At 41.1% G+C, this 25,566-nt stretch overlaps 2 protein-coding genes across 7 annotated transcripts; both read left to right on the forward strand.

The window, feature by feature from the left end:
- Positions 1–665: 665 nt before the first annotated feature.
- Positions 666–17,413, forward strand: LOC146512663 (ATP-citrate synthase-like). 6 transcript variants are annotated; one of them, XM_085170878.1, is made up of 31 exons: positions 667–825; positions 1,361–1,473; positions 2,295–2,476; positions 3,889–4,011; positions 4,768–4,830; positions 6,188–6,378; positions 6,940–7,019; positions 7,181–7,311; positions 7,510–7,628; positions 7,817–7,953; positions 8,245–8,306; positions 8,513–8,630; positions 8,742–8,896; positions 9,336–9,429; positions 9,656–9,712; positions 10,321–10,350; positions 11,299–11,440; positions 12,156–12,324; positions 12,407–12,511; positions 12,698–12,894; positions 13,027–13,108; positions 13,199–13,309; positions 13,407–13,534; positions 13,624–13,717; positions 13,839–13,993; positions 14,070–14,220; positions 14,400–14,543; positions 14,703–14,816; positions 15,570–15,652; positions 16,468–16,544; positions 16,626–17,413. In XM_085170878.1, the coding sequence occupies exons 3-31, from the start codon at positions 2,318–2,320 to the stop codon at positions 16,718–16,720; spliced, it is 3,366 nt and encodes a 1,121-aa protein (XP_085027004.1). In that variant the 5' UTR covers positions 667–825; positions 1,361–1,473; positions 2,295–2,317; the 3' UTR covers positions 16,721–17,413. The 6 variants fall into 6 exon arrangements, with proteins under 6 accessions (XP_085027003.1, XP_085027006.1, XP_085027007.1 ...); XM_085170879.1 differs by having other exon boundaries at positions 1,364–1,473; XM_085170877.1 differs by lacking the exon at positions 1,361–1,473 and having other exon boundaries at positions 666–825.
- Positions 17,414–19,902: 2,489 nt separating this feature from the next.
- On the forward strand, positions 19,903–25,312 carry klhl11 (kelch-like family member 11). The gene is made up of 2 exons (XM_085170888.1): positions 19,903–20,748; positions 22,429–25,312. Exons 1-2 carry the CDS (start codon positions 20,189–20,191, stop codon positions 24,011–24,013), a joined length of 2,145 nt encoding a protein of 714 aa, XP_085027014.1. The 5' UTR covers positions 19,903–20,188; the 3' UTR covers positions 24,014–25,312.
- Positions 25,313–25,566: the final 254 nt, after the last annotated feature.

Raw genomic sequence — 25,566 nt, forward strand, 5'->3', positions numbered from 1 at the left:
GATGATTACTTTTAAAAGACAGGATATCTGGGTGCATGCGGGACTTTCATCTTGTCCAGCAGGTATATGTAATCACTTTGATCACTTACAGATTCATATCACACTGCATATGAATAATGATTCACTGCGAAAATGACTTTGTTTACAACTCTCGTTTCACTGAGTGCTGAAGTGAAGCTCTGAAAAAAGGAGTGGTGTTAAGAAAGTTCCTCTTTCTTTTATAGGTTTCACAGTGACTTCTTTTTATAATGATCTATAAAAATTGGAGGCATTCAAGCTTGTTGAAAGCTCCTCGGCACATTTTAAATCAAATAACCAGCTATAGAATGACTCGAATAAAACCCCCTTTTGAGTTTTTCTTTGTAAATTTTAACCAACGTGCTTTTCACCTTTGTTATTGATTTCAGACTTTCCTGGTAACTCCAAAGAAAGTAATTTTTAAAATCAATATTTATAAATATTGGCAAATTCAGATTTTTTTACTATCACTATTTGTAGTGCAGGACCTAAAATAAGAGTTGTGGTTAAAGAGAAGCGAGGAGGGGGCGTCAGTAACATTTTCTAGGTTGGCCAATTTTTTTTTTTTTTTTTTTTTTTTTAACAATGCCGTGGCCGTGACTGACGTCACCACGTGACCTGTTTTAAGCCAATCAGGCACTCTTGGAGACGTGTAATCGGTCGCCAGATTATGGTTCGACAGGAGCGGAGTGAGGTGGCAGGGACTGGCAGCAGTTGACTCCGGTATAATAAGAGCTGGCTGTTTAGCTGTGTCATTTTTTTGGCCTGGACACGATCCTTCAAGAAGGTGTGATTGTCACTGACAAGGTAACAGCTTTCACTCAGCTACTTTCTACTCCAGCTAGCCAGCTTTTCTTTGTAGCCTTTAACTGGCAAGTGTCCGCACCAATGCGAGGCTACAGCAGCTAGCTGTAGATTTAGTCTTCAGGGTAGCGGATGTGAGATGATGTGAGGGCTGTCTGCCAAAACTGCAGCCAAGTGCTAGCTCGGTAGAGCAAGAACAAGTATGGTCTTTATTGAAATTGTTTTGCCCAATTGTTTTGCTTGAAAACGGCATATCTGAAGTGATGTGCTTTACTTTTTCAGTGATAAAAGCAAGCTAGCTTATCCTTGCATCATCCGCAGAGAGGGAGCATCCTCCTGTTTTATTCCTTATCGTGAAGGTTTTCGTGCTGCATTTATTTCTTCTCTCCCGGAAGTTCTTTCTCTATTTACCCAGAGTGAGCTAGCTAAAGTTGTTGTCAGGCTTGCCTGGCTGGCTGGTTCAGGAGTGGGTGTGGTGGCTGCTACAGGAGCTTCATTCATAGGATAAGTGATGCTAACCTCTGAGTTCGTCTGACAGCAGCTGTGTCTGAAGCAGCACCCAACCCCCCTTGGTTGCCACTCTAACAGCTGCCATCAGGTCCAGCTTCTTCATCCCACAAGCCTGGACAGCACAACTAATTGCACGGCAAGGTAGCTTCATATAATACACTGGACCCGTGAATTAATCTGGCTAAATTCTGGACATCCGTCTCTAAAAGCGGAAGGATAGCCTGCTGTGATGAAGCTGTTAGATTTCTTGATTTCTCTAAGCGCTGCTCCTCCTTAGGTTACCAGAAGCTCAAATATAAACCACCATAAAATGTTATCAGTGACACGGAGGTAGAGGCGATAAGATCCACATAATCAAGACTCATCACTTTTTATACACCATAGTGTGCTGCATCTTATTATACTGAACTTTAGGCTATGAACCCCAAAAAACAGTTGCCTAAATATTCATGATTGTGTATATTTGTGGTGAGGCAAAGTTGGTTGAGCACACCCAACAACTTCTTGGGATGTTAAAACAGGAATGACAAGGTCATCAGTGCAGGCTGTTGTGGTAATCTGTCACGTGTTTACTGTAAGATTGAGAAACGAGTTTGACTGAGAGCTTGTTTAGTATTTGGTTTATATATATTTTTGATTTTTCTAATGACTTGGTTCTCTACTTTTGTGTTTAGCTGCACTTAATCTGCAAAATAAGTCTTTTTAGATGTGGGCATACAGAATTTGACACTTATTATGGGCATGAAGGTCATGGGTTTTGGTTTATTTGAACTGCTCCTTCTCCACAGTGGAATTTTTTTCACAGTATACATCTCTACCAATATTTGGCTAAATTTCCCTTTGCAAGTTTTACCTAAACAATGTACTTTTGGTATCCATCAAAATGCACCTGTGCATTGTTCTAATTTTTAACTCAACTGGGAATAGAGTCCAAACTTATCAGTTTTCGTCCTTCCCCAAAGGTCCTGCTCTATCCAGCGCTGCCATGTCGGCAAAGGCCATCTCAGAGCAGACAGGGAAAGAGCTGTTGTATAAGAACATCTGCACCTCGGCGGCAGTGCAGAACCGTTTCCATTATGCTAGTGTAACAGCTGAGACTGACTGGGCCCGCCTCACACAGGACCATTCATGGCTGCTGACAGAGGTAAGACTGTTTGTTTGTCCAGCTCGTGAAGTTCATTTACCTACATGTGCTGTACTGTAACAATCAGAGTGACTTGCATAGACTGTATAAAAGATGCACACAGCTTTCAGGTGAAGCCATTTTGCACTGCCTTTAATGGTCAGCAGGGACACATTAAAAACTAGAGGTGGGAATCACCATACATCCCACGATACGATATTATCACAATACTTAACACACGATACGATATTATTGCAATTTTATTTAAATATTTTGCGATATTCAGATTCTGTACATAAAAGTAAACTTTATCAATATTAATTTTCTCTAATAACAAAGTCTCACACTCAGTCTTTCTCTCATTTCAGTCAGTTTTATTGTTGACAAACTGAATGGTTTGTATTACAGTCTAGTCCAACTTAACTGAATGCAACCATCTGGTACAATTATAGCTATTCTGAACTATGCAATTTATGAAAACTATGCAGCCCCTTCAGCAACTGAAGAATTTGAAAGTAAATTAAAACAAAATATAATTTTACATTAAATAAAAAAAGTTTTAAACTTAATTAAAATAAAACATTGGGTTCCCTCCGGGTACTCCGGCTTCCTCCCACCGTCCAAAGACATGCAGCTTGAGGGCAGCACGGTGGTTAGCACTGTTGCCGCACAGCAAGAAGGTCCTTAGTTCAATTCCAACATCAGTCATCACCTATGACAGCTGGGATAGGCTCCAGCGCCCCCCGTGACCCTGAAAAGGATAAGCGGAAGCGAATGGATGGATGGATAAAATAAAACAAGTCTTAAATTAAAATAAGTAAACTGTCATGTTTATTGCTGTCATAAAAACACATAAAAACACATTTGGACAGTGAAGGAATGTCAGGATTCTTGCTCAGAAAAAGGAGCTGATCAACATTCTCTGAAGTCAGAGCATGTTCCAGTCCACAAAAACTTTTTTTGTAACAAAATATCGATTTCTGCTGTCCCTGTATCTATACATTATTAGCAAACAAAATATCACGATACTACACAGTATTGATTTTTTTCCTCCACCCCTATTAAAAACAATGCAGGTTTTAGACATTTTGCTATCACAGATTACAAAAGATTTAAAGTCCTAACCCTAGTCCTCAGTGTTTCAAAGCAGGACTTCCACCCCAACCAGTGGGTTATGTCACATCAATCTTTTATAGTATCAGTGGTGACTGACTGGACAGATCTGAATTGTCTCTGAACCTTTGCTGTGCCCATGTGTCAGCACAACAACATGTCTGGCTCATGTGTTTCCTGTTTCGGCAGTTGATTGGCTCTCTCACAGCAGGGCTGGGAAACCCTACCCATCTTTATTGTTTCTACCATAGTCATACCATAGTGTCATACCAAAAAAAGACCATGTGTGTCCTGTTTCTTCTATTTGCTCATCCTAAAAGAGGCTGGTGGTGAAGCCAGATCAACTGATAAAGCGGCGCGGGAAGCTCGGCCTAGTGGGCATCAACATGGACCTGCAGGGTGTCCGGGAGTGGCTCAAAGACCACCTAATGAAGGAGACAACTGTGAGTTAACTGTACTCTCTCTTAGTGAGCATAAAACACAGCCATGACTGTCTTTGTGGCAATAAAGCAAATCCACATGCTGCAATAGTTAGAACCACGAGAAACACATTGCATCATTTTCTGAGGAGGTATTTGATTCGAATGCAGTGACTGTTGCCAAGTAGAACATGACTGACTTGCTGTTCATGTTTAAAACGTCATCAACCAGAACCATATGTGAGGATGACTTTGCTTGGCTAATACAGGGCTGTCGTTGAGCAAAAGTTAGTTCAACATTTTTGTGAGATGATCAAGCGTCTTTTTTTTTTTTTTTTCAGTAAAGTTACTCTGAACCTAGATTAACTGGTTATTTATCTGTCTTGAACAGCCAGAGCTGGCAAGTCTTTAAATAAATCGACATTTAAAAAAGTAATCCCCACAGAAACTGTAGTATTAATACTATATTTGGTCTCTGAAACACCACAAAGCATCTTCATTTTGATATGAGAAGCACGTGGAGGATTTTGCCTCAGTTGCCCTGCTGCTGCCTGTTTTTAATTGATATTATTTGCCCTTCTACTCTTAATAAGCTATTTGGATGTGAAATGGATGAACTAGAACTTTGAAGGTAGTTTGTAATGATGACAAGACCTAGTAAATGACAGGTCAATTGACATTTTTTATGTTATTCTTAAAGTTTCACTTTCACTTTAATATATAATACATGTAGTTTTCCTGTCAGTGTAGTGTTTGTGACCAGGTGTTTTCCTTGAATAGGTGGGAAAGGCAAAGGGTGTGCTGAAGAACTTCCTCATTGAGCCATTTGTCCCCCACACACAGGTAATGTATGCAAGTATCTTGTCTTTCAGTCTAACACTCTCTAAGCTCCTCAGAGTTTGGAGAAGTTTTGTCGAACAGTTGGATTTGTGTCATCAGAGGTTATTTCTCCTGTTGTAACTTGAATATGCTGAATGGTCTACGGTTTCTGTGGTCTCAACTTCACAGCTAATCCCTTCTTGTCATGTCTTGTCTTGTCAGCAGGACAGATCCTGTATTTACATAAATGTTTTATTTTAATTAACATTTGGTATCATTCTGAATTTCCCTGTTCAAACCAGGTTGTCACAGCAATATATATTTAAGCTCAAAAGTAATTTACTCAATACAGATACTCATACACAGCTTATCAGTCCATCCGTGATTTCTTCATTTTTACAAGAGGAGCTTGTTGTGATCAGCATGTTAATTTATATGGTTATTTTTAGTTTAAAGTATTGCGTAATGGTAACTCTTAGTGTCCCTTTACGCTTTCGTAGAGTAAACTTCTATCATAGGGTATAATTCACACGTGTACTTTGCACCTTGTATTAAGAGCCAATGTGATATTTCCTGCAGCTGCCCTCAAAGAATTCTGAACAGAATGAAAATATTGCATCACAGGGCCTCTGATGTGAGAAGAACTTGTAAAAAATAGCTTCCTTTATTTTAAATGAAGCACACTGCTGCATCCTGTCAGACTGAAAGAGGAAAAGGGGAATCAAATTCTTATACAAATCATCTGATGAGCTTCTGCTGACAATGTTGGCAGGTCATCAGCTGGGGCCATGTCTGACCCGGATTATCCTTCCCCCAGATGATTAATTAAATTACCTTGTGGCCTTTTAAAAAAATTGGTCTGTAGGAAAACCCTTCATACCTACTTTAGAGAGTATTTTTTGATTTTCCTTGGTGTGCTGTGCTTCTTTAAATATATAGTATTAATTGATAAAACCCAAGTCTGATAAAACTTTATTGCAGTGGAAAGTCAAGTTGTTGTTGTTGGTAATAAATAATAAACCAAACTACAAGAATCAGTTCCTCAGACTGGGATCTCCTGTTGCCTCAGCCATTCTCATCAAATCCTCTCAGAAAAATGAAAAGGAGTAGAATGACTTAACCAGGATCGGTACTTCCTGGTTCACCCAGTCGATCTAGGACCTTATAAGTGAGAACAAGCTCCAAGTTATGTGTGTTCTGTCTGTAGGTCAGTGTGCATTTGATTAGTTTGTTGATTTTCTTAATAATTTCTCGCAGAGAACTGAATGTTGAAACCGCTTGTTGGCCTTATGTAAATATTGCGCAGCATTTCCAAACAAAATCAGTAAAGACGTATTTGCGTGTCCTTGCATGTGGCTGAACTCCCTGTTTACTCACTCAGGAGGAAGAGTTTTATGTATGCATCTATGCCACACGTGAGGGCAACCACGTGCTTTTCCACCATGAGGGAGGAGTGGAGGTGGGTGACGTGGATGCCAAGGCCCAGAAGCTGATGGTTCCAGTGGATGGCAAGCTCACTGAGGACCTAGTCAAAGAGCAGCTGCTTACACAAGTTCCCGACGACAAGAAGGAGTACGGAAACCTTTTTCTAAAATTGTCTTTATTATTTAAAGACATATAAATGTCATTATTTAAATATTTAAGTATAAAACAAATGGTTGGATCGCTTAGTAGTTCACAGTAGTAGTAGTTAGTGATCAGGCTCTCTGTTAAAACACAGTAGAGAGATATTTGAGCAGAGATGTGATTAGCCAGATATTGAATGAAATATAGAAAATAATACAGGAATAACTGTGTAAAATTGCAGTATATTTAGTTTCGCACCTTCTTCTGCTTTTTATTTTCTTTCTTAACCAAAGAGGCTCTCTGTATTCAGAAAATCTTTTATTCTTTGCTGTTTTGACCTTGACTAATGTTTAGCATCTTTTATGTAAACTTAGCAGTGTGCTAAGTAAATACTCTTATCTCTTTTAAACAATACAAACTAGAAAGAAACATAAAAGATACTCTCTAAGTATTCAGCGTGGCTGCTTAGCAATACTCTACCATTTTGTTCTTGCCTAGTGAGACACAAAGCTTCACAAAAGTTCTCTTATGTGCTGATTAAGTCTAATTTTGTTTCCCTCCTCACAGTGTTTTGGCCAGTTTTATAGTCGGCCTCTTCAACTTGTATGAGGACCTCTACTTTACCTACCTTGAAATCAACCCTCTTGGTAAAGCTCTTTTATTCTGCAATATTACACTCAGCTCATTATGTATTGCAGAAACAAAAATGCTGATAAAATAAAAAGAAATCTAGAATACTACCATGCTATGTTAGTAATTCATTGGTGGAAAATGTACAAATGAACTCAAAATTTCTGCCTTTTCACAGTCGTCAATCAAGACGGAGTATATGTCCTTGACATGGCAGCCAAGATTGATTGCACAGCGGATTATATCTGCAAGGCTAAATGGGGGGACCTTGAGTTTCCTCCACCCTTTGGCAGAGAGGCGTACCCTGAGGTGAGATTTGAAGAGCTGTAATTGGACAGGCTGTTTGTTTATAGTTCTCTGGATCCTTTAATTTTCACTGATTTGATTTAAAATGTGACTTTAACTTAGATCTACTCATATGTACAATGATTGGTCAGTCCATTTCTCCATGCTTGTGCACTTACTGACCACAGTTTGGTATTCACCACTCTGTCTTGTTACTTGTAGGAGGCCTACATAGCTGATCTGGATGCAAAGAGTGGTGCAAGTCTGAAGCTGACCCTGCTGAATCCCCGAGGCAGGATCTGGACCATGGTGGCCGGAGGAGGTGCTTCTGTTGTCTACAGGTAGTCCATCACATACAGCATAAATTTGAACTCTATACCACTTCTTTGCCTTTATGGCTTGAAGTTTCAAAGCTTGTTAGACTGAGGTTTTGCTTTCTAACAAACCCTAGCTTGACTTTTCTGTTGCCAGCTTAATATTTTTTAAGGTTAATTACAGCTGATAGACTCGCATCATTTCTCTTCTTCAGCGACACCATCTGCGATCTGGGTGGGGTGGACGAGCTGGCTAATTATGGCGAGTACTCAGGCGCACCCAGTGAACAGCAGACCTACGACTACGCAAAAACCATCTTGTCTCTCATGACACGTGAAAAACATCCTCTAGGTGGGTGAAGCCTGGACTTGATTACATTAGAGCTTATTTTCCTGAACGGGGTGAAAAGCTGGTGGGAGGAGGAGGCTACAACTGTCAGATAAAGTCTGCGTTTGTTTGCTGTGTCCTTGAAGTGTAGAAATATTTGGTGGATCCTTCCTCTGCTGTGTGAGCTAATTGTGCTGCTTCAGTGTGACACACTGTTCACTGTGTGGGGAGTTGCCAGCAATAGACTTCATATATGTTACTCGGGTTTTGAATTTCAGTCATGAGCATTTCGTAACACGTTTCCTTATCCTACAGGGAAAGTGCTGATCATTGGAGGAAGCATTGCAAACTTCACCAACGTAGCAGCCACATTCAAGGTGAAACGCACTGATATTTATCTGAAAATCTTCTGCACAGTAATAAAGAATCACTGTAATGTTTAAAGAGAAAAAACAGCTTAACGGCAGGTCAGAGTAGAGAGCCATACTAAGGCTTTGAATTATTAAATGGTCTCAATAAAATTTCACTCTTACTGGTTGATCTTTTTGTGCATAACAAAGCTGATCTGCTTGTCCTTCCTCAGGGCATTGTCAGGGCCATTAAAGATTACCAAGGCCCTCTGAAGGAACACGAGGTCACCATTTTTGTTCGACGTGGCGGTCCGAACTACCAAGAGGGACTGAGAGTGATGGGGGAAGTAGGTGAGTAAGACTGGACTAATACTCGGGCCTAACTCGTGAAATACATGACTTAAAGTATACATCCAAGTCGAGTCGTTGGATCTGGCTTAAGGAGCGTTTTCTTCTATGCAGGGAAGACCACAGGGATCCCCATTCATGTGTTTGGAACTGAAACCCATATGACTGCCATTGTTGGGATGGCACTGGGCCACCGACCAATCCCTAACCAGCCTCCGATGGACGCCCATACAGCCAACTTTCTCCTCAATGCTAGCAACAGTGCAGCGGTATAATTATTCACTAATTCTTGGGTCAATATCGGATAGTGTGTCAGTCAGTGCCCACTCTCTTAAACAAATTAATGTTAGATGAGGTTTTGGGTCACACAAGTACATTTCAGTGTTTGAGAAAGGAGAAGAAAAGGGTTATTGCTCAAAATGACATGTATTTAAACTGTAGTTGTCTCCATAATGCAGGGTCATGACTAGCAAAAGGGTGTAACCTAAATCAGATTTATTTACTTTTTATGCAATTGAGAGTGACGTGTTTAAACACAGTTTAAGCTCGTTTAGCGCCTCTATAGTTTCATAGTGTGCGTGTGTCTTTGTTAGCTGTATGAACTTATGACGTCGTTGGGGGTGAAGCCACTGTTTCTAACTATGCTATGCATGCTCTTTGGTAACCTCTGTCAGCCTGTCACGTAAATCTTTCCCTTTTCTTTGCCAGACTCCAGCTACAACAAGGACGGCTTCATTCTCCGAGCCCAAGTCGCCCACTGATACCTGCCCGGCCAAGAAGTCTAAAGCAGGGCTTCCAACAGGTAACGAACACAGTCATTCATGCTGAACTGCTTCCTATCAGCAAGATCCCATATTTACTCATGCACCTTTGCTTTTTTTTTTTTTTTTTTTTTCCTCTCATCCTGGCTTCTCCTTTCCTGCTGAAATACCACCACCAATATTCTGCAATGTATCTTCCTTCTCTTTTCCTCCTTTTCTTATTTCACACCAACTTACATCCGCCCTTTTCATGCTTGTTTCTCTAAGACTCGCTCCATTCTATACTGTGGCCTCTGAAGAATGTGGTCACAGGTGATTGGAAAGGTAAGTGATAGGTGTGCCATGGCCTCACTGCTCTGGGCTTCCTACACATTCATCACTGGTTTGAACTTTCCCCCCTGGTTTGCTGCTCACCTTTCTAGTCTTGGTGTATATGAAGGACATATGTTCACATCACATCAGGGCATCATATTCTTATGAATGCTGCATACTTTTTTTAAATATGCTTTTTTTAACTTTTTATAATGAATAAGTATGGTTTGTAATAAAAACTATACAAATTAAGTTTAAGCATATTATTGTTTTTTCTAAGGCCTCTTCACACTGGATTTTGTGTTCTTTAGGATTAGTAGTGTTAAAGTCAAAAGCAGCCATGCAAAAATGAAGTTTCGATTACTAAACTGTTCATATTGCCTTTTACAGCAGTACAGTAAAGGCATGCTCCATAGCAGCTGAGCACTGCATGGTCTCTTCCTCTGCTGTGCTTCTAACGCAGTGTTTTCAGTGACGACACATGGTTGCAAAAATGCGGTGAAGTGTGTTGTGTGAATAACTTGCAGCAAAGTCAGACTCAATTTTTGTTCTCTTCTTGTGTTTGTGCCTGTTTTTTTTTTTTTGTTGTATTTTGTGTTTCCGTCCTGTGGGTGTCACAGAAGCTCAAGCCTCTTCAGGCTACAGCGGAGGTATGGAAGGGTGTGAAAAACCCGTTTTCCTGCCCGCTCTGTCCTTTGTCCCTCTGCTTTCCCCTCTAACGTTTTTCTTCTTCTTTACACTCTTATGGCTTACTCGTTTGACACTGCCTTGTAATCATTATTTTAAAAAACGTATAGCAAAAATCTTGAGCTATAACTGTTAGTAGAAATTCTTCAGTTCAAGACGCAAGCGCAAGAATCAGTTCTGTATTTAAAATATTCTGCACATCTCAGAGATGTAACGACAGAGAGAAAGAGAGACTTGGAAGGACTGGAATAAGTTTGTGAGAATGTATTTTTACTAAACAGTAAGAGTTTTAAAGCACATGCACTAACGTGATCTCTGCTTTCAAGAATTTGTTTTTCAAGTTTTTCAGATGCTCTGAACCTTTTTTTTTTTTTTTTTCTTTTTTTTTTTGTAATGTAATCATTACAAAAAAATTTGATCTTTATTGGCAGTCAAGGATCTGTCAGACAGTTTTTTTTTATATTTCCATGTGGCAACATGCCACAGATAGCACTCTAGTCTTTTGCCGAATACTTCACTTTGAAAATGATGGCCGTATACTGCCAGCAATGGAGGAAGTGAAGTTGCTGGTTTTCTTATCCGGGGTAAAAAATGGCAGCTGCATATGTGGTGTCCATATTTTTTTCATATAAATGTCCTAGTTTTTAATGATGTTACATTGCAAATTAATGTTTTTAACACTGTGGCTTGGAGAGAGCGGACAAAATAAATCGTGCAGATCCTGTGTGGGGTGGTATTTTTCTCTTCCTGGTCCATCTGTCCTCAGTGAATCCTGTCTTTATTCTAATTCTTACTATCCCCATTCCTGCTGTTTCCCTGAGCCAGAATTCTCTCTTCATCTGTGAATGGGTTTTAGTTCAGTTTCCACTTCTGACTTGTCTCTGTGTATTTTTTATTTTTTTTCCTCTCAGCTAAAGCAACCACTCTCTTCAGAAAAAACACCAAGACCATTGTTTGGGGCATGCAGACACGCGCCGTGCAAGGCATGCTGGACTTTGACTACGTATGCTCCCGGGAAGAACCCTCTGTGGCAGCCATGGTCTACCCCTTCACGTAGGTTGCGCTATTTCCCTCTGAATTAAATTAGAAGAGTGTGACTGTAGAATACTAAATTGAGTTAACTGCACAAATCAAATGGGGTTTTTTTTTTCTCTCTGCTCGAAATCTCTAAATCTACTCTTGCTGGTGTTTAGTTGTTTCTGTTTTATCTTTGTCATATTTGTAAAATACTTAGCCTTTTTCTAAAAGCATATTATCAGTTTAGGCAGATTGTAAGTCGTGTACACATACAATAAAGGCTTATAACCTTCCATGTTTCCAAGTGGCAAATTCCTGTAGAACATCTTAAGCTGCTTAAGTCTTCCCAATGTTCCTCTGTATTTGTAAGCCACTTTGCAACCCACTTTAAGCCCAGCTCTTCCTTCTGATCTGTCCGAGTTCGTCAGTGTTGTCCGTTGCCATTGTCTGATCTGTGCTGTATGGGCATCGCCTTTCCTCGCCTATAGAGGTGTCCATATAGTAAGTGATTCACAGTGATGCAGCAACCAAAAACCAGACTTATCAATTGAGCTGAATTTGAGTTAAACTTCTGTTTTCAATAGGAAGCCCCAAACACAAATGATAAACCTTTAATTGACAGGGTTTAAGGAACTGACAGGAATTCATTTTGCAGTTGCAAAGTATTCATTAGTTGTACTGAATGGAGTTACTGCTGTGTTTCGAAAAAAGTTCTTCATATTTTGCTGATATGTTTCTGTTTGTTGCTCAGCGGAGATCACAAGCAGAAGTTTTACTGGGGCCACAAAGAGATCCTGCTGCCGGTCTATAAGAACATGGCCGATGCCATGAAGAAGCACCCCGAGGTAGACGTCCTGATCAGCTTTGCTTCGCTGCGCTCTGCCTTTGACAGCACAATGGAAGCCATGCAGTACCCACAGGTATGAAGATCGACTGTACAGTGTGTTGAGTTTCCACTAAACTTTTTCAGAGTGAACCCAGTTTATTTAATTGTGTTTTCAGATTCACACCATCGCCATCATAGCCGAGGGCATCCCCGAAGCTCTGACTAGGAAGGTGATAAAGATGGCCGACGAGAAAGGAGTCACCATCATTGGCCCTGCCACGGTACAGAGCTTCATCCCCCCGAACATCTTTGTTAAAAACATTTGCACTCATCATTAACGCGGCTATAAGTTTATAGACTGATGATGACTACAGTGTAGTGTGGTATTTAATAGCCCAGCTAAAAGGGCTGTTAAATCTTTCAGGTAAACATGGTGGAATTAAATGCAAATTATTCTTGTTAATTAGGTTGGTGGCATCAAGCCAGGCTGTTTTAAGATTGGCAACACAGGCGGTATGCTGGACAACATCCTAGCTTCTAAACTTTACCGTCCCGGAAGTGTGGCGTATGTGTCGCGCTCTGGGGGCATGTCCAACGAGCTGAACAACATCATCTCACGCACTACAGACGGCGTCTATGAAGGGGTGGCCATCGGAGGAGACAGGTACAAAAACTTAATTGCAGATCATTTACTTGAGAGAATTTTTTCATTTAAAAATAAAAATGCATAAATCAATACTTGACAAAAAAAAGATTCTAGTTCCAGAAATGAGTGCTTACGTTTCTCTCTGTCCAGATATCCAGGCTCGACCTTCATGGACCACGTCCTACGTTATCAGGACACTCCAGGAATTAAGATGATTGTTGTACTGGGAGAGGTGGGAAGCATTTAATATCTAAATAATTTGGTCTGTGCTACTTGTACCAAATAGAATCCTGTTTTAAATATGTCCTTTACTTTGACACAGATTGGTGGAACAGAGGAGTACAAGATCTGCCAGGGCATCAAGGAAGGCAGGATAACAAAACCTGTGGTCTGCTGGTGCATTGGAACCTGCGCCACCATGTTTGCCTCAGAGGTCAGTTAGCTCTGTGGAAATCCTGGCTTTGGATTTTATTGCTGCTCTTACCTGAAAGTTCCATTTTTCCAGTAATATGTTTTACTGCCATCTTCAGGTTCAGTTTGGCCATGCAGGAGCTTGTGCCAACCAGGCTTCAGAGACAGCGGTGGCCAAGAACCAGGCTCTGAGGGATGCTGGAGCTTATGTACCAAAGAGCTTTGATGAGCTGGGTGACGTCATCAAGTGAGAAATACTTTTCATGCTAATTTCCTAAAGTTTGGAACAGACAGGTTTCCGGGTTCCTCACTGTTGTTGTGTTTGTGGTGAAACAGGACTGTGTATGATGAGTTAGTGGCCAATGGTACCATCGTTCCTGCCCAGGAGGTTCCTCCCCCAACAGTACCTATGGATTATTCCTGGGCCCGGGTAAGAACTTTATAATAGTCCTTTGTAAACTTACAGCTAATAATGTAAATCATGTACAGTAGAAGCCAATAAATACTGGATATAATGGTTATTTGTGGAATTTGTTGGGTTTTTTTTCCAGGAGTTGGGCCTGATTCGTAAGCCAGCCTCATTCATGACAAGCATCTGTGATGAGCGAGGCCAGGAGCTCATCTATGCTGGCATGTCCATCACTGAGGTCTTCAGAGAAGAGATTGGTATAGGAGGAGTGCTAGGATTGCTCTGGTTCCAGCGCAGGTCAGTATGATGTCAAGAACAGTGTTAGTTTTTAAGAATGTAGGATCAATTTCACACTTTTTTTTTTTCTGTTTAGGTTACCACGCTACGCCTGCCAGTTCATTGAAATGTGCCTGATGGTGACTGCTGATCATGGGCCTGCAGTCTCTGGCGCTCACAACACGATTGTCTGTGCTCGTGCGGGCAAAGACCTTATCTCAAGCCTCACATCCGGCCTGCTCACCATCGTCAGTACTGCTCACATATTGATCAGTCATTAATCATGTCATCTTTTGTTGTTTCCCCCCCCCCCCCCCCCCCCCCAAATCTATCTTGTATTTTATGAGCTGCTCAGCTAACAGCATGATTTTTGACAAACTGGCCATAATGTTTCTGAATTGAAACGCAATTTATTCCTAAAAATCAGGGGGACCGTTTCGGAGGTGCTCTGGATGCGGCTGCAAAGCAGTTCAGCAAGGCATTTGACAGCGGCATGATCCCCATGGAGTTTGTCAACAAGATGAAGAAGGATGGCAAGCTGATTATGGGTATCGGCCACAGGGTCAAATCGGTAAGCAACACTCGACTTTATACAATAAACGGTGCTCTAATCTGTAAATGAGCCTCTTATTTATCAGTGTTTTGACTGGTATTTGTTACCTGCTTCTTCTGATTTTGATTAAGATGGACACACAGCCATTGTTTTAAATGGAGTTTGATTCGGTTTCAGGTCAACAACCCAGACATGCGAGTGCAGATTCTGAAGGACTTTGTGAAGCAGAATTTCCCTTCCACCCACCTGCTTGACTATGCCCTCGATGTAGAAAAGATCACCACCTCTAAGGTATTTTACACAGAGTGAAGTAGACGATGGAAACTTGTGTGTACAAGCAAAACAGTGAAATGATGAAATGAAATGGCAACAGAAAGCAGCTACATCTAAAAAAAAAACCCTGATGACTGCATTGACATTCAGGATTCAGAGATTGGGCTTTGCTGTCAAATAATTTGGTTAAACACTTTGAACAGAAGAGTTTTCATTTATTTTTACAGCAGGCAAGCAATTATTCTCAGTTTTCTGCACAGGTGACCACACCTGCAGATTCCATGATTGACAGTGGAATGTAACCAGAACGAAGACCTGGATTTTATAGTCCTATAAATAATATTAAACATTAATCAGGCTTTTTAATCTCATTTAACACTTTTTGTTCTAATTTGTGCTGTTATTCAGGGACGTGTGTCAGAACCCACACCCAATGAAAACTTGTTATATTTTTTTAATTCAATTTAACCAGGAAATTCAACTGTTGAGCTTTTAGACTCTGCCAAGATGGAGAGAAATAACTTTTTTTTTGATAGTGGATGAAGCTGCAGCTACCAGAGAAAACCTGTGACATGCAAACGCCATAGCAGAAGGTCCTGAACATTCTTTGTGAGGCAACAGCGATAACCTCTGAGCCACTATTAGATCCAATAAAAAGATTGATAAGATCTAGAATAGTCTGTGTGCTCTCTGCAGCTTTGGACTGTAAGTCCTTTCCTCAATTTCATGTTAAAATAACATTTAAGCATTTTGATTAATTTTTTTCCCCAGAAACCCAACCTGATCCTAAATGTAGATGGCTTTATTGGTGTTGCCTTCGTGGACATGCTTAGAACTTGTGGAGGCTTCACACGGTAAGAATATGAGACTGCATCGTGAGGTGTTACTTCAGTAAGCTTTGGTGCGTGTGCTTTGATTGGATGGATCTTATCACCAATATCTCTTAAATATAAATAAATATTTCCCGTTGCTGTTTTTTGTTTTAATTACAGCATAACAACAAAAAAGAGAAATACTGTATAAAGAAACGGAAGCCAATAATAAAAGGGGCAGACAAAATGTGCATGGATTTGCACTTTTAATTTCCCTTCCCCTTCATTTCCCTTTTTTTTTTTTTTTTTTTTTTTTTCTTATCTCCCTCTCCTCCTCCTTTCCTTCCCTCCCTCCGGTCATCTTTCCCTTCCTTAGATGGAATTATGCAAAAGTGTTACCTGAGCATGTAAACACATGGCCAGGTATGATTCAAGTATTACACTTATTAAATTTGTCAGTGGGAGAAATAGAACAGTAAGAAAATCAGACAAATAGATGAATAAATAGAGACACCACTACAGGGGCCACGTGTTGTTAGTATTCCTGCTCTTTTAGATTGGCACTCTAAGGTAGTGTAAACAAAATGTAATGAGTAAAAAGAGAAGAATACTACGAAATATTATCGGTGTCAATATTATCACTGGGTGTTACCAGGAAGCCTGCAGTTGTTAACAGAAACCATAATAAACACTCTGATATGCTTACAGCTACATTATTTAGATTTAACCAAAAGTGCATGTTATTCGATGGCTTGTGGAGAATTCAGATGGCTGAGATGCAACGTCTCTACTGTTGCTGTGTGTCGAGGGGACACTGTCCAGTATTGTTTCTCACATGAATGTTGAACTGTCTCCAGAGATGAGGCTGACGAGTTTGTGGAGATCGGTGCACTAAATGGGATCTTTGTCCTCGGCCGTAGCATGGGCTTCATTGGTGAGTTCCCTTTAAAATGGAGCCATGATACTCTCTGTGAAAACATTTAAAACAGTCTCTAACCTGAGTTTGTTTTGTTAGGCCATTACCTGGATCAGAAGAGGCTGAAACAGGGTCTGTACCGCCACCCATGGGATGACATCTCCTACGTGCTCCCTGAACACATGTCCATGTAATTCCCTTGTGACAGAATGGAAATCACTTCCAGATGATGATGTCAGGCGGTATTACACATCTCATGTAACTTGTATCTCCTCTCTAGTTATGATAGCAGCTGCCGAGGGGGGTGGGACTGGGCGGGGTTACTTTGGAAAGTGGGAAGTACTGTTTATCTGAGGAACCTGGGTAGAAGTTTTCAATCTAGTTTTTATGGAGGAAAAAGGGGAAGTATATTTCTAGGCTTAGTTTTTGAGAACTAATTTAAAAGGTCTGAGATGTAACTTGTTTAGTTTTTAACAAAGAGCCACACCAATGCAAATCCTAGCTGCAGGAGCACAAAATCACTTGGTACACAGAGTCAAAATTGAGAGATGGTTATGCTTAGTGGGTACAGGGGTACAAGATTCAAGCAAAATTTCAGTCTGCATATGCATAGTCTGCATAGTAACCTCTGATAATGGCTGCAAAGCATTTTTTAAAATACTTAATCTGCCTGGTTTAAACCACAAGAAAAGGGTGCTTAAATGTGCTTTCTGGCTTTCCGAGTGCTGCATCTTAGTTTATACACTAGATCCCTTTTTAAACTCCTTCACCATGATTCACTCCTAGCAACAACAAAAAAAAGTCAATCTCATCACAAAATTAAACCAAAGTTATTTTAGGGAATTTGTTGTTTTGTTTATTTAATTAAAAAAAGAAAAAGGAAAAAAGCAAGATGCAGTGGTAGATGGTACAAATGTCATGAAAAGGATACATCATCATGGAAATGAGAGGAATTAGACACAAGTCAGGAGTCTCTCCACCATTTGCCTTTCACGAAACCAGCCCGGGTTATAGTTAAGTTAATCAGTTTGTTAGTATTCTAATAACTGTCGAAAAAAGGAAGCTGTGGACGCATCAAGAAGAGGCGAACAAATGCTTCATGAATGAGCCCTGTGAGTCTGGAAAACCTCTTTTGGTGAGGGACCATGAAAGCAGTTTGCTTTACTTTGGAAACTTACAGCACATAATCCTGATGTTCTCCAACTTCCAGTAAAAACTCACAACACTCTGTAACAGCCCACTGTAATGTCTGCTGTGCTTAATCTGTTTTTATTTAAATGTGAAAAAAGCTTTTTTGTTTTGTAATATGCTGTCATAAAGTAGTAAAATAAAGAACTTGTTTTTCTTTTATTTTGTCGTCTTTGATGTTTTTTAACTGCATCATGAGTCTGTAAGTTTACTTTCCTCTTGAATGGAAAATCCTTAAACTTAATTCTGAACATTTATCTCTAACATGGACAGTAATTACATTTAAATACAAAGCAAAAAACTAAACACCCGCCTTTACCAGCATCACTGTCCATCGGCTGTATCCTGAGCTGCTGATGAGGAATTGTTTGCAGTTCTGGACTTTAAAACTTAATTCTTCATGTCATACCACAGTATATCAATAAAAAGGTAAATTGGATGTAAATGTGTATTCACATATAGATATATAGAGAAAGATGGATATATTGGGATGTCATTCAGGCTGCAGAAGTGTAGTCGAATGGTAACGAGAGGGCAGCATTACAGACATTGAGGATGGCTACAAGTACCTGGGAATCCCACAGGCAACTGGAAATCATGAATCTCCAAATACCTGTAAAGAGGAGGAGTCAGCTCCTTTGGCCAGCTTATCTGGTGATTGGATAAGCTGGCCAAAGAAGGAAATGGAAGCCACAGACATCAAGACAGGAAATGTACTGACCATGCATGGAGGGTTTCACCCCAAATCCAGCACCCTGGGACTGTACAGTAAGCGGAAAGAAGGAAGCCAGGGACTACTGAGTGTCAGAACCACTGTCCAGGATGAGACAACGAACATCCATGAATACATCAAGAAGATGGCCACAAGCAACCGTGTGCTTAGTGAATACCTCAGGCGGCAGAAACCCAAGAAAGAAAAGGTCCAGGAAGAGAAACCATCATGTAAGGACAGGCCCCTGTACCTTATGTACCACCTGCAGATAGTGGAAGTGGCTGACATCAATAAATCCTACCAGTGGCTGGACAAAGCTGGACTGAAAGACAACACAGAGGCACTAATCATGGCAGTGCATGAACAAGCTCTGAGCATAAGATCCATAGAGGCTGGGGTCTATCACACCAGATGAGACCCCACGTGCAGAGATGCCTCTCAAACAATCCACCCACCAGGATAAAGACCTTTCGCAAGGCAAGAGGGGAAAATATATATATTTATATAAATATATATATAAATTCACAGTTGACTAATGATTTGTGTTCCTCTCATTTTTGTCATGGTCAATGCAAAGGTGTGTTTTGACTGTTGCCCTTGGATTCTTTTTCACTTCTGTCACTGCTGCATGTTATGATCTCTCTGAGGGAAAGTGATGGAAATAATCCTGAATTTCCATCCTTTTTTAAATAATTTGTTTCTAAGACCCAGGAATAATTTGCACCAGTTAGTTTTTCCTTGGGGCGATAACACTTTCTCAGTAAGCAGACTGTGGGGTTTTATTTTTAAGGGATGGGCACATACAGAATTCACTCTATTAGTTTAATTAGATATGTTTGTCTGACTTGGGTCAACTAAATGAAAAAAAGACACAATTTTACTTTTGTGTGCACAGACACTTGTTTTTTCTGCAGTGACTGTAGGTTTGTTTGTTTTGTTTTTTTTTCATTTGGACTTTTTAGATTTAATTTCAGTTTAGTGTCAGTTAGTTTCCAGATTGTATTTTCATATTTTAGATTAGTTTTCGTTGTTTGAAAATGTTTAGTTTTTATTTGTTTCAGTGTTAGTTTTAGACCTTTTAATTATTAGTATATGGAGAGCATATGTCAGAGGCAAGATTTTGCAAAATCTCAAACACTTCCATCAGGCAGGTTGTGCTACAATTTAGAAACAGATACTTAAACTGAGGAAATTTCCTCTGTATTTTTATTTGACTTTATTTCTTCCAGGTTCGCTGAAACGATTCAGTTATCCCCAACCCCAAAGACTAGTTTTAGTTAACCAAAATGTTTTTTCCACCATCTCGTTAACTATAAAAATCTGGTTTTGTTGTTACTCAAGCTGAAACACTCAGTTTTATTATTTTATCATCCATGTATAGCCTAACTCAGGCATGAATTCTTATTACCAGTTTAAAGCGTTATACAGTTATGAACCTGATGTTACCTCATCACAAGATGCCAAAGTGCACATCACCGGCAGACGGATAACCGGCAACACGCATGCGCGCAACAGCCTTAAACAAAGGTAAACTTCTCTTGAAAAAATAAAAATAAATAAAGACCCTTCAATACGTTATAACGCCACATCAATTAAATACGTCACATATTGCACTGTTTGCGTCAGCGATGTGGATGTGTTAGCTTGAATCTGAGGACCTCTCCCTGACAGCCAGCTAAAAATCACCGCACCTTTGGAATATTCCTGAAGACGGAAGTGAGCGCTCCTGTTTTCTCACCAAGCCTCTGAACGCCTCGCATGCATGTCAGTCTCCGAATGCTTGTTTACATGTGTTGGGTACACCTGTGAGTTATTCCCGAAGATAGTTCGGAGCTGTCATTTGCCTCTGAGTATCACCCCGTGCGGTATGGCAGCAGCAGCGGAAGATACGGAGGAGCGTGGCCGCAGCAACAGCACCAGCGGCGGGGCGGTGCAGGGAGCGCTAACAGGTGACGGCGAACCTGAGGAGGCCGAGGAGTTCACCTGTTCGGCCTACTGCTCGGAGCTCTCCCGGCGGCAGAACGAGCAGAGGAAAGCCGGGCTGTTCTGCGACGTGACTCTGGTGTTCAGCTCGGGAGCCGTGCCCGGGGTCCAGACAGTATCCGCGCACCGCTCGGTTTTATCCGCGGCGTCGCAGTACTTCATGCTGCTGCTGTCGGGACAGTTTTCAGAGTCCCGATCCGGGCGAGTGGAGCTAAAGGAGTGGAGCTCGGGCACGAGACCCGACACAGACACTGTGGAAAGTGTCGTACAGTTCATGTACACGGGAGAAGTCAGGGTGACCACTGCCAATGTGCATGAAGTGTTGGAACTTGCAGACAGGTGATTTATTCATTTATTTTTAAATTATTCCGCAGGTGAATCAGATTGTGGATTTCACTTTGCTTATATGCGGAAGTATGTAAGTCACACCAGGTGGCGTGACTTTGTATGCTGTCATTACAAGAATTAGTTAGCAGGGTCATATTAAAAACTGACGTCCAGTGAGGGGGCAAACAACGACCCAGTTCTCATCAACAGAGGAGTATCTGAGGATTATTTGCCTTTTAATAGGCTCCACAAACTGCGACCCTGAATTAGAAAAGCGGAAGAAAATAGATTAATGGATGGATGGATTGATTTGAAAATTTCCCTAAAAAATAAAACAAAAAAACAAAACAAGGATCAAACTGATATATTTAAATTTGTTTTGTACAACCAATAAGCGGGTATATACAGCAGTTTGTTATAATAGAGGGTCAAGCAAATTAGTAACAATACTTCTCGTGAAGCTGGATGTGTGTTTGGGCATTTTGCTCAGTAATATATGCCAAATTAAATTCTGTTTCATTAAGAGGAAAAGCAAGAAACCAGCTTATCTCTTTATAGTAGATGTGGTCCACACAAGAATCTCTTGCACTGTTTTTTGGCCTTCGGGTGTGGACATATTATTACTGTTATTATCAGGGTTAAGTGTTTAGAAGTTGCATGGTTGACAACTCCTATGTCGATGGACCTGTAAGGGTGTGGCAGCTTGCGTGGTTCCATCTTTGCTATTATTATTTACTCTTCATTAGAGCTATTATATCCAAGAAAAAATGTAAAAAAAAATAAAATAAAAAATTTTTAACCTTCAGATTACAAAAATCATCACTGTAAAAGAACTATTGGCTTAATTTTGTTATCTGCTTCAGTTTCAAGGTCCTGATGTGGTTTATGGTGGCTTCTTGGCACTGTGTTATAGCTTACTGGACAGCTGAATAGAACAGTGTATCGTGGTATTGATTTTTTCCTGGGAGTCTGTCTCAGCGAGGCTGTTTGAGCAGGTTGTCATTTTGCTGTCTAACAAAATATAATTGAAGATACATTCACAGAACTGCACAGGCATGAAGCTTGAGTTTAAAGTTGCAGGTGTGGTTTGATCCAATAGTGCTGAGTAATTAGACTACACCTTTCTACTCAAAGTGCTTCCATCACAAGTCAGGACTTAAACTATTATCTTTGATTGTTACACTTGCTTGTTAGGAGTGGGATTTGAACTCATGCCTCCAGAGGAGACTGCGATCTGAACGCACCATCTTGAGTGAATGCTTTTACCCGCAGATTTTATTGCCCGTGCAAATTTTTATACCGTCATAAAATACTTTACATAGAGAGTCAGTATTTTTTAATTAATTCAATGAAATTTAATTCACTTTTATTTATATACCAAATCATAACAACAATTGCCTCGAGGCGCTTTGTATTGCAAAGTAAAGAGCCTAAAATAATACAGAGAAAACCACAACAATCAAAGGATCCTCTTTAAGTAAGCACTTGGTGACAGTGGGAAGGAAAAATTCCCTTTTATAGCAGGAAGAACAGGAATGGGCAGCTATCTGCCACGACCGGTTGGGGGTTGGTGGGAGGAAGAAGGGATAAAAGACACATTGTGGAAGAGAGACAGAGATTAATAATAAGTTAAAGTGGCAAGGAAATATAACATTTTTCGTATGCTGTAACTTTGATATCTCACTCTGTCAGGTTTCTGCTGGGGCAGCTGAAGACCTTCTGCGGAGAGTTCCTGATGAGGAAGTTGAGCATGTCCAACTGCGTAGCCGTGCACAGCCTTGCACACATGTACACGCTGAACCAGCTCGCTCAGAGAGCCGCCGAGACGATCAGGAGAAACTTTCACAAAGTCATTCACAACGAGGAATTCTTCACACTGCCCTTTCACTTGGTGCGAGACTGGCTGTGTGATGCAGAAATCACAGTGGAGTCTGAGCAGGAGTTGTTTGAGGCAATCGTGAAATGGATCCACCACAACCCAGAGGAGCGAGAGAAGCATTTTGAGGACCTGTTCAAACTTTTAAGGCTGCCACAGATCGCTCCTACTTACCTCACGCGTGTCGTGAGGAAGGAGCCCTTAGTGGCAAACAGTGCGGCTTGTCTGGAGCTGGTGTCCAGTGCGCTCGAGGTCCACGCTGTTCGTTATGAGAGCCCCAAGAAGGCCGATTCAGATCTCGGTGACTCCTACGAGGTGACGATCCAGCCTCGATATGGTCAGAACATGGATGTGATCATGGTAGTGGGTGGTGTTTCGGAAGGAGGAGATTATTTGAGCGAATGTGTGGGCTACTTTGTTGCTGAGGATCGCTGGGTCAGTTTGCCACACATCCACAACCACCTCGATGGACATGCTATTGCTGTCACCGAGAATCACCTTTATGTGGCGGGCTCAATGGAGCCCAGCTTTGCCAAGATGGTGGAGCGCTACAATCCCAACCTTAACTGCTGGGAGTCAGTCAGCAGCCTGACCACACGCAAGCACTCGTTTGGCCTCACGTGCATCAAAGACACACTCTACATCATCGGCGGCCATGGCAACTTCAGTCCAGGTTTCAAGGATGTCTCCATTTATGAACCTGAGCAGGACATGTGGCTCAATCTGGAGCCAGCGCCAAAGATCCTGCGAGATGTAAAAACAGTGAGCGTGGAGGATCGCTATGTGTACATAATGGCCAGGACCCCCGTAGATATAGACAGCGATGATGGGCTGAGCACAGTGAGCACCTGCTATGATACAGAAAGCCGCAAGTGGCAGGAAGTGGACTCGTTACCGCTTATTGATACCTATTGTAGTTTTCAAATGGCTGTTGCATCCAGCAACTTCTATCACACAGCTTCCTGTTGCCCCAAGAACTACATGGTAACACATGAGGCTGCCCAGCAGAAAATAAGCAGAAACATCTCAGAGGACATCCTCGACAGCCTCCCGTCAGAGGTCCTCAGCCTGGAGGGCGCTGCCATTTGCTACCTGGGTGAAGACATCTTCATCATCGGCGGGTGGAGGAACAGCAACCACGTAGAAAAGCAGTACCGCAAGGAGGCCTACCGTTACTGCGCCAAGAGGAAGCGCTGGATGCTGCTGCCGCCCTTGCCCCAGCCACGCTGCCGTGCGGCGGCCTGCCACGTTCGCATCCCGTACCAGTACCTCTATGGCTCCCAGCGTTACCCCGTCCCCCACAACCTGGCTCGCCAGCGAGACCGCATGCAACAGATGCAGCAGCTCCATCGGCGCACCCTCAGCCTGCGGAGGCAAATGCAGTCTCAGATTGAATGTTAAGAATCAGATATTCTGCTTTAAGTCATTAGCACTTCATCTGCTGATAAATGCCTTGCTGTTATCTCAAGACTTTGTTTCAGTTCTTTTATTTATTTATTTTTTACCTTAATTGAGGTGAAATGTTTGCGCCATTTTTCCTGAAGTGAGTTTGCAGTGAAGGAAGCTATGAGTCTAATCATTTTTGGCCTTACATTTTTTTAGCTCATGCCTTACTTTTTATCGTGCCAGCAAATAAGACTGCTGTTGGTTTTGTTTACGAAACAAATCACAGCTCAGCTTTTTAAACCGCGGCCTTTGTTAGCATCTTAGATAAAGGATGTCAATGTTTCCTGTGTGTGCAAAACAAAAACAACAAAACTATGTCATGAGAAAACTGTGTCAGGAAGCATACTTGGCAAAGTAAACGATGTCTATTTATTGTGATGTATGTTAGAAGGAAATCATGGATTACAAAAACTAATTCAATAGCTAACTTAGAAAAGATGTATCAGCTGCTTTAACTGTTTGCTTTCCTTTCCGTTGTTGTCATTGAGGGTTTTTTTGCACAGTATGCATTGGAATAGTGATGATCGTATACTCTGTGCCTAAACAGACAATCACAATTTCGTAGCAAGGACTGAATGTTGACAAAAAGCACACGCTGTGTGACAGTTTGACTTTGGATGTGTGTGTGTGTGATTTATTTTAAGCTGGTCAAAAGAACAAAAATCTCTATTTCATATATACGATTTCTGGAAAGATGGACTAAATACCACAATGATAATCCAAGTATCTGATTTTGTGTTTAAATACGACGCTTTCCCATTTCACATCGCAAGGACAACCGCTAACAGATCCAGCCACTGACAGCAGTAACTCTGTGAAAATGTTTGGTTTGTGGGTTTTAATGGACTTGTTTGGTGTTTGCTCTGCATTTACGCTTCTGGCAGAATCTGTTTAGTGTTTTTGTCTCGGTGAATGAAAGCACATATGAACATTGCACTGTGGAAAGATTTTTAAATGTGCTTAATACACTAAACCAGCAAGACGATGTGTTATTTTTGTGAATGGTTATCATTTTCTCACTGTGCCAATAAAAATAAGACCTGTTCCTTAGTGACACCATTGATTTATTGTTCTTACTGCATTAAAGGACCTTGAATGTTAGCTTTACTTCTGAAGAGCGTTCCTTTGAGTTTAGTGACCCCCTCAAACATACCATGCTGGGTGTAGTGAATAAAGAAAAACTCATTCAGTATTTTTGAAGCTGTGTTCAGATTTTTGTACCAGTTTGGTCAATTTTAGATCAAATGTAGTAATAATAATGGATTGCATTTATATAGCGCTTTTCGAGAACCTCAAAGCACTGCACAATTCCATTATTCATTCACGCTCACACACTGGTGGAGGCAAGCTACAGTTGTAGCCACAGCTGCCCTGGGGCAGACTGATAGAAGCAAGGCTGCCATATCGCACCACCGGCCCCAGACTGTCCAAGCTGGGGCTCGAACCAGCAACCTTCCAATTACAAGACAAACTGCCAACTCTTGAGCCATGATCGTCCTGTGTGGCAT

The sequence above is a fragment of the Neolamprologus multifasciatus genome, chromosome 8 (assembly GCF_963576455.1).
Source record: "Neolamprologus multifasciatus chromosome 8, fNeoMul1.2, whole genome shotgun sequence".
In the NCBI taxonomy this organism is placed as follows: domain Eukaryota; kingdom Metazoa; phylum Chordata; class Actinopteri; order Cichliformes; family Cichlidae; genus Neolamprologus; species Neolamprologus multifasciatus.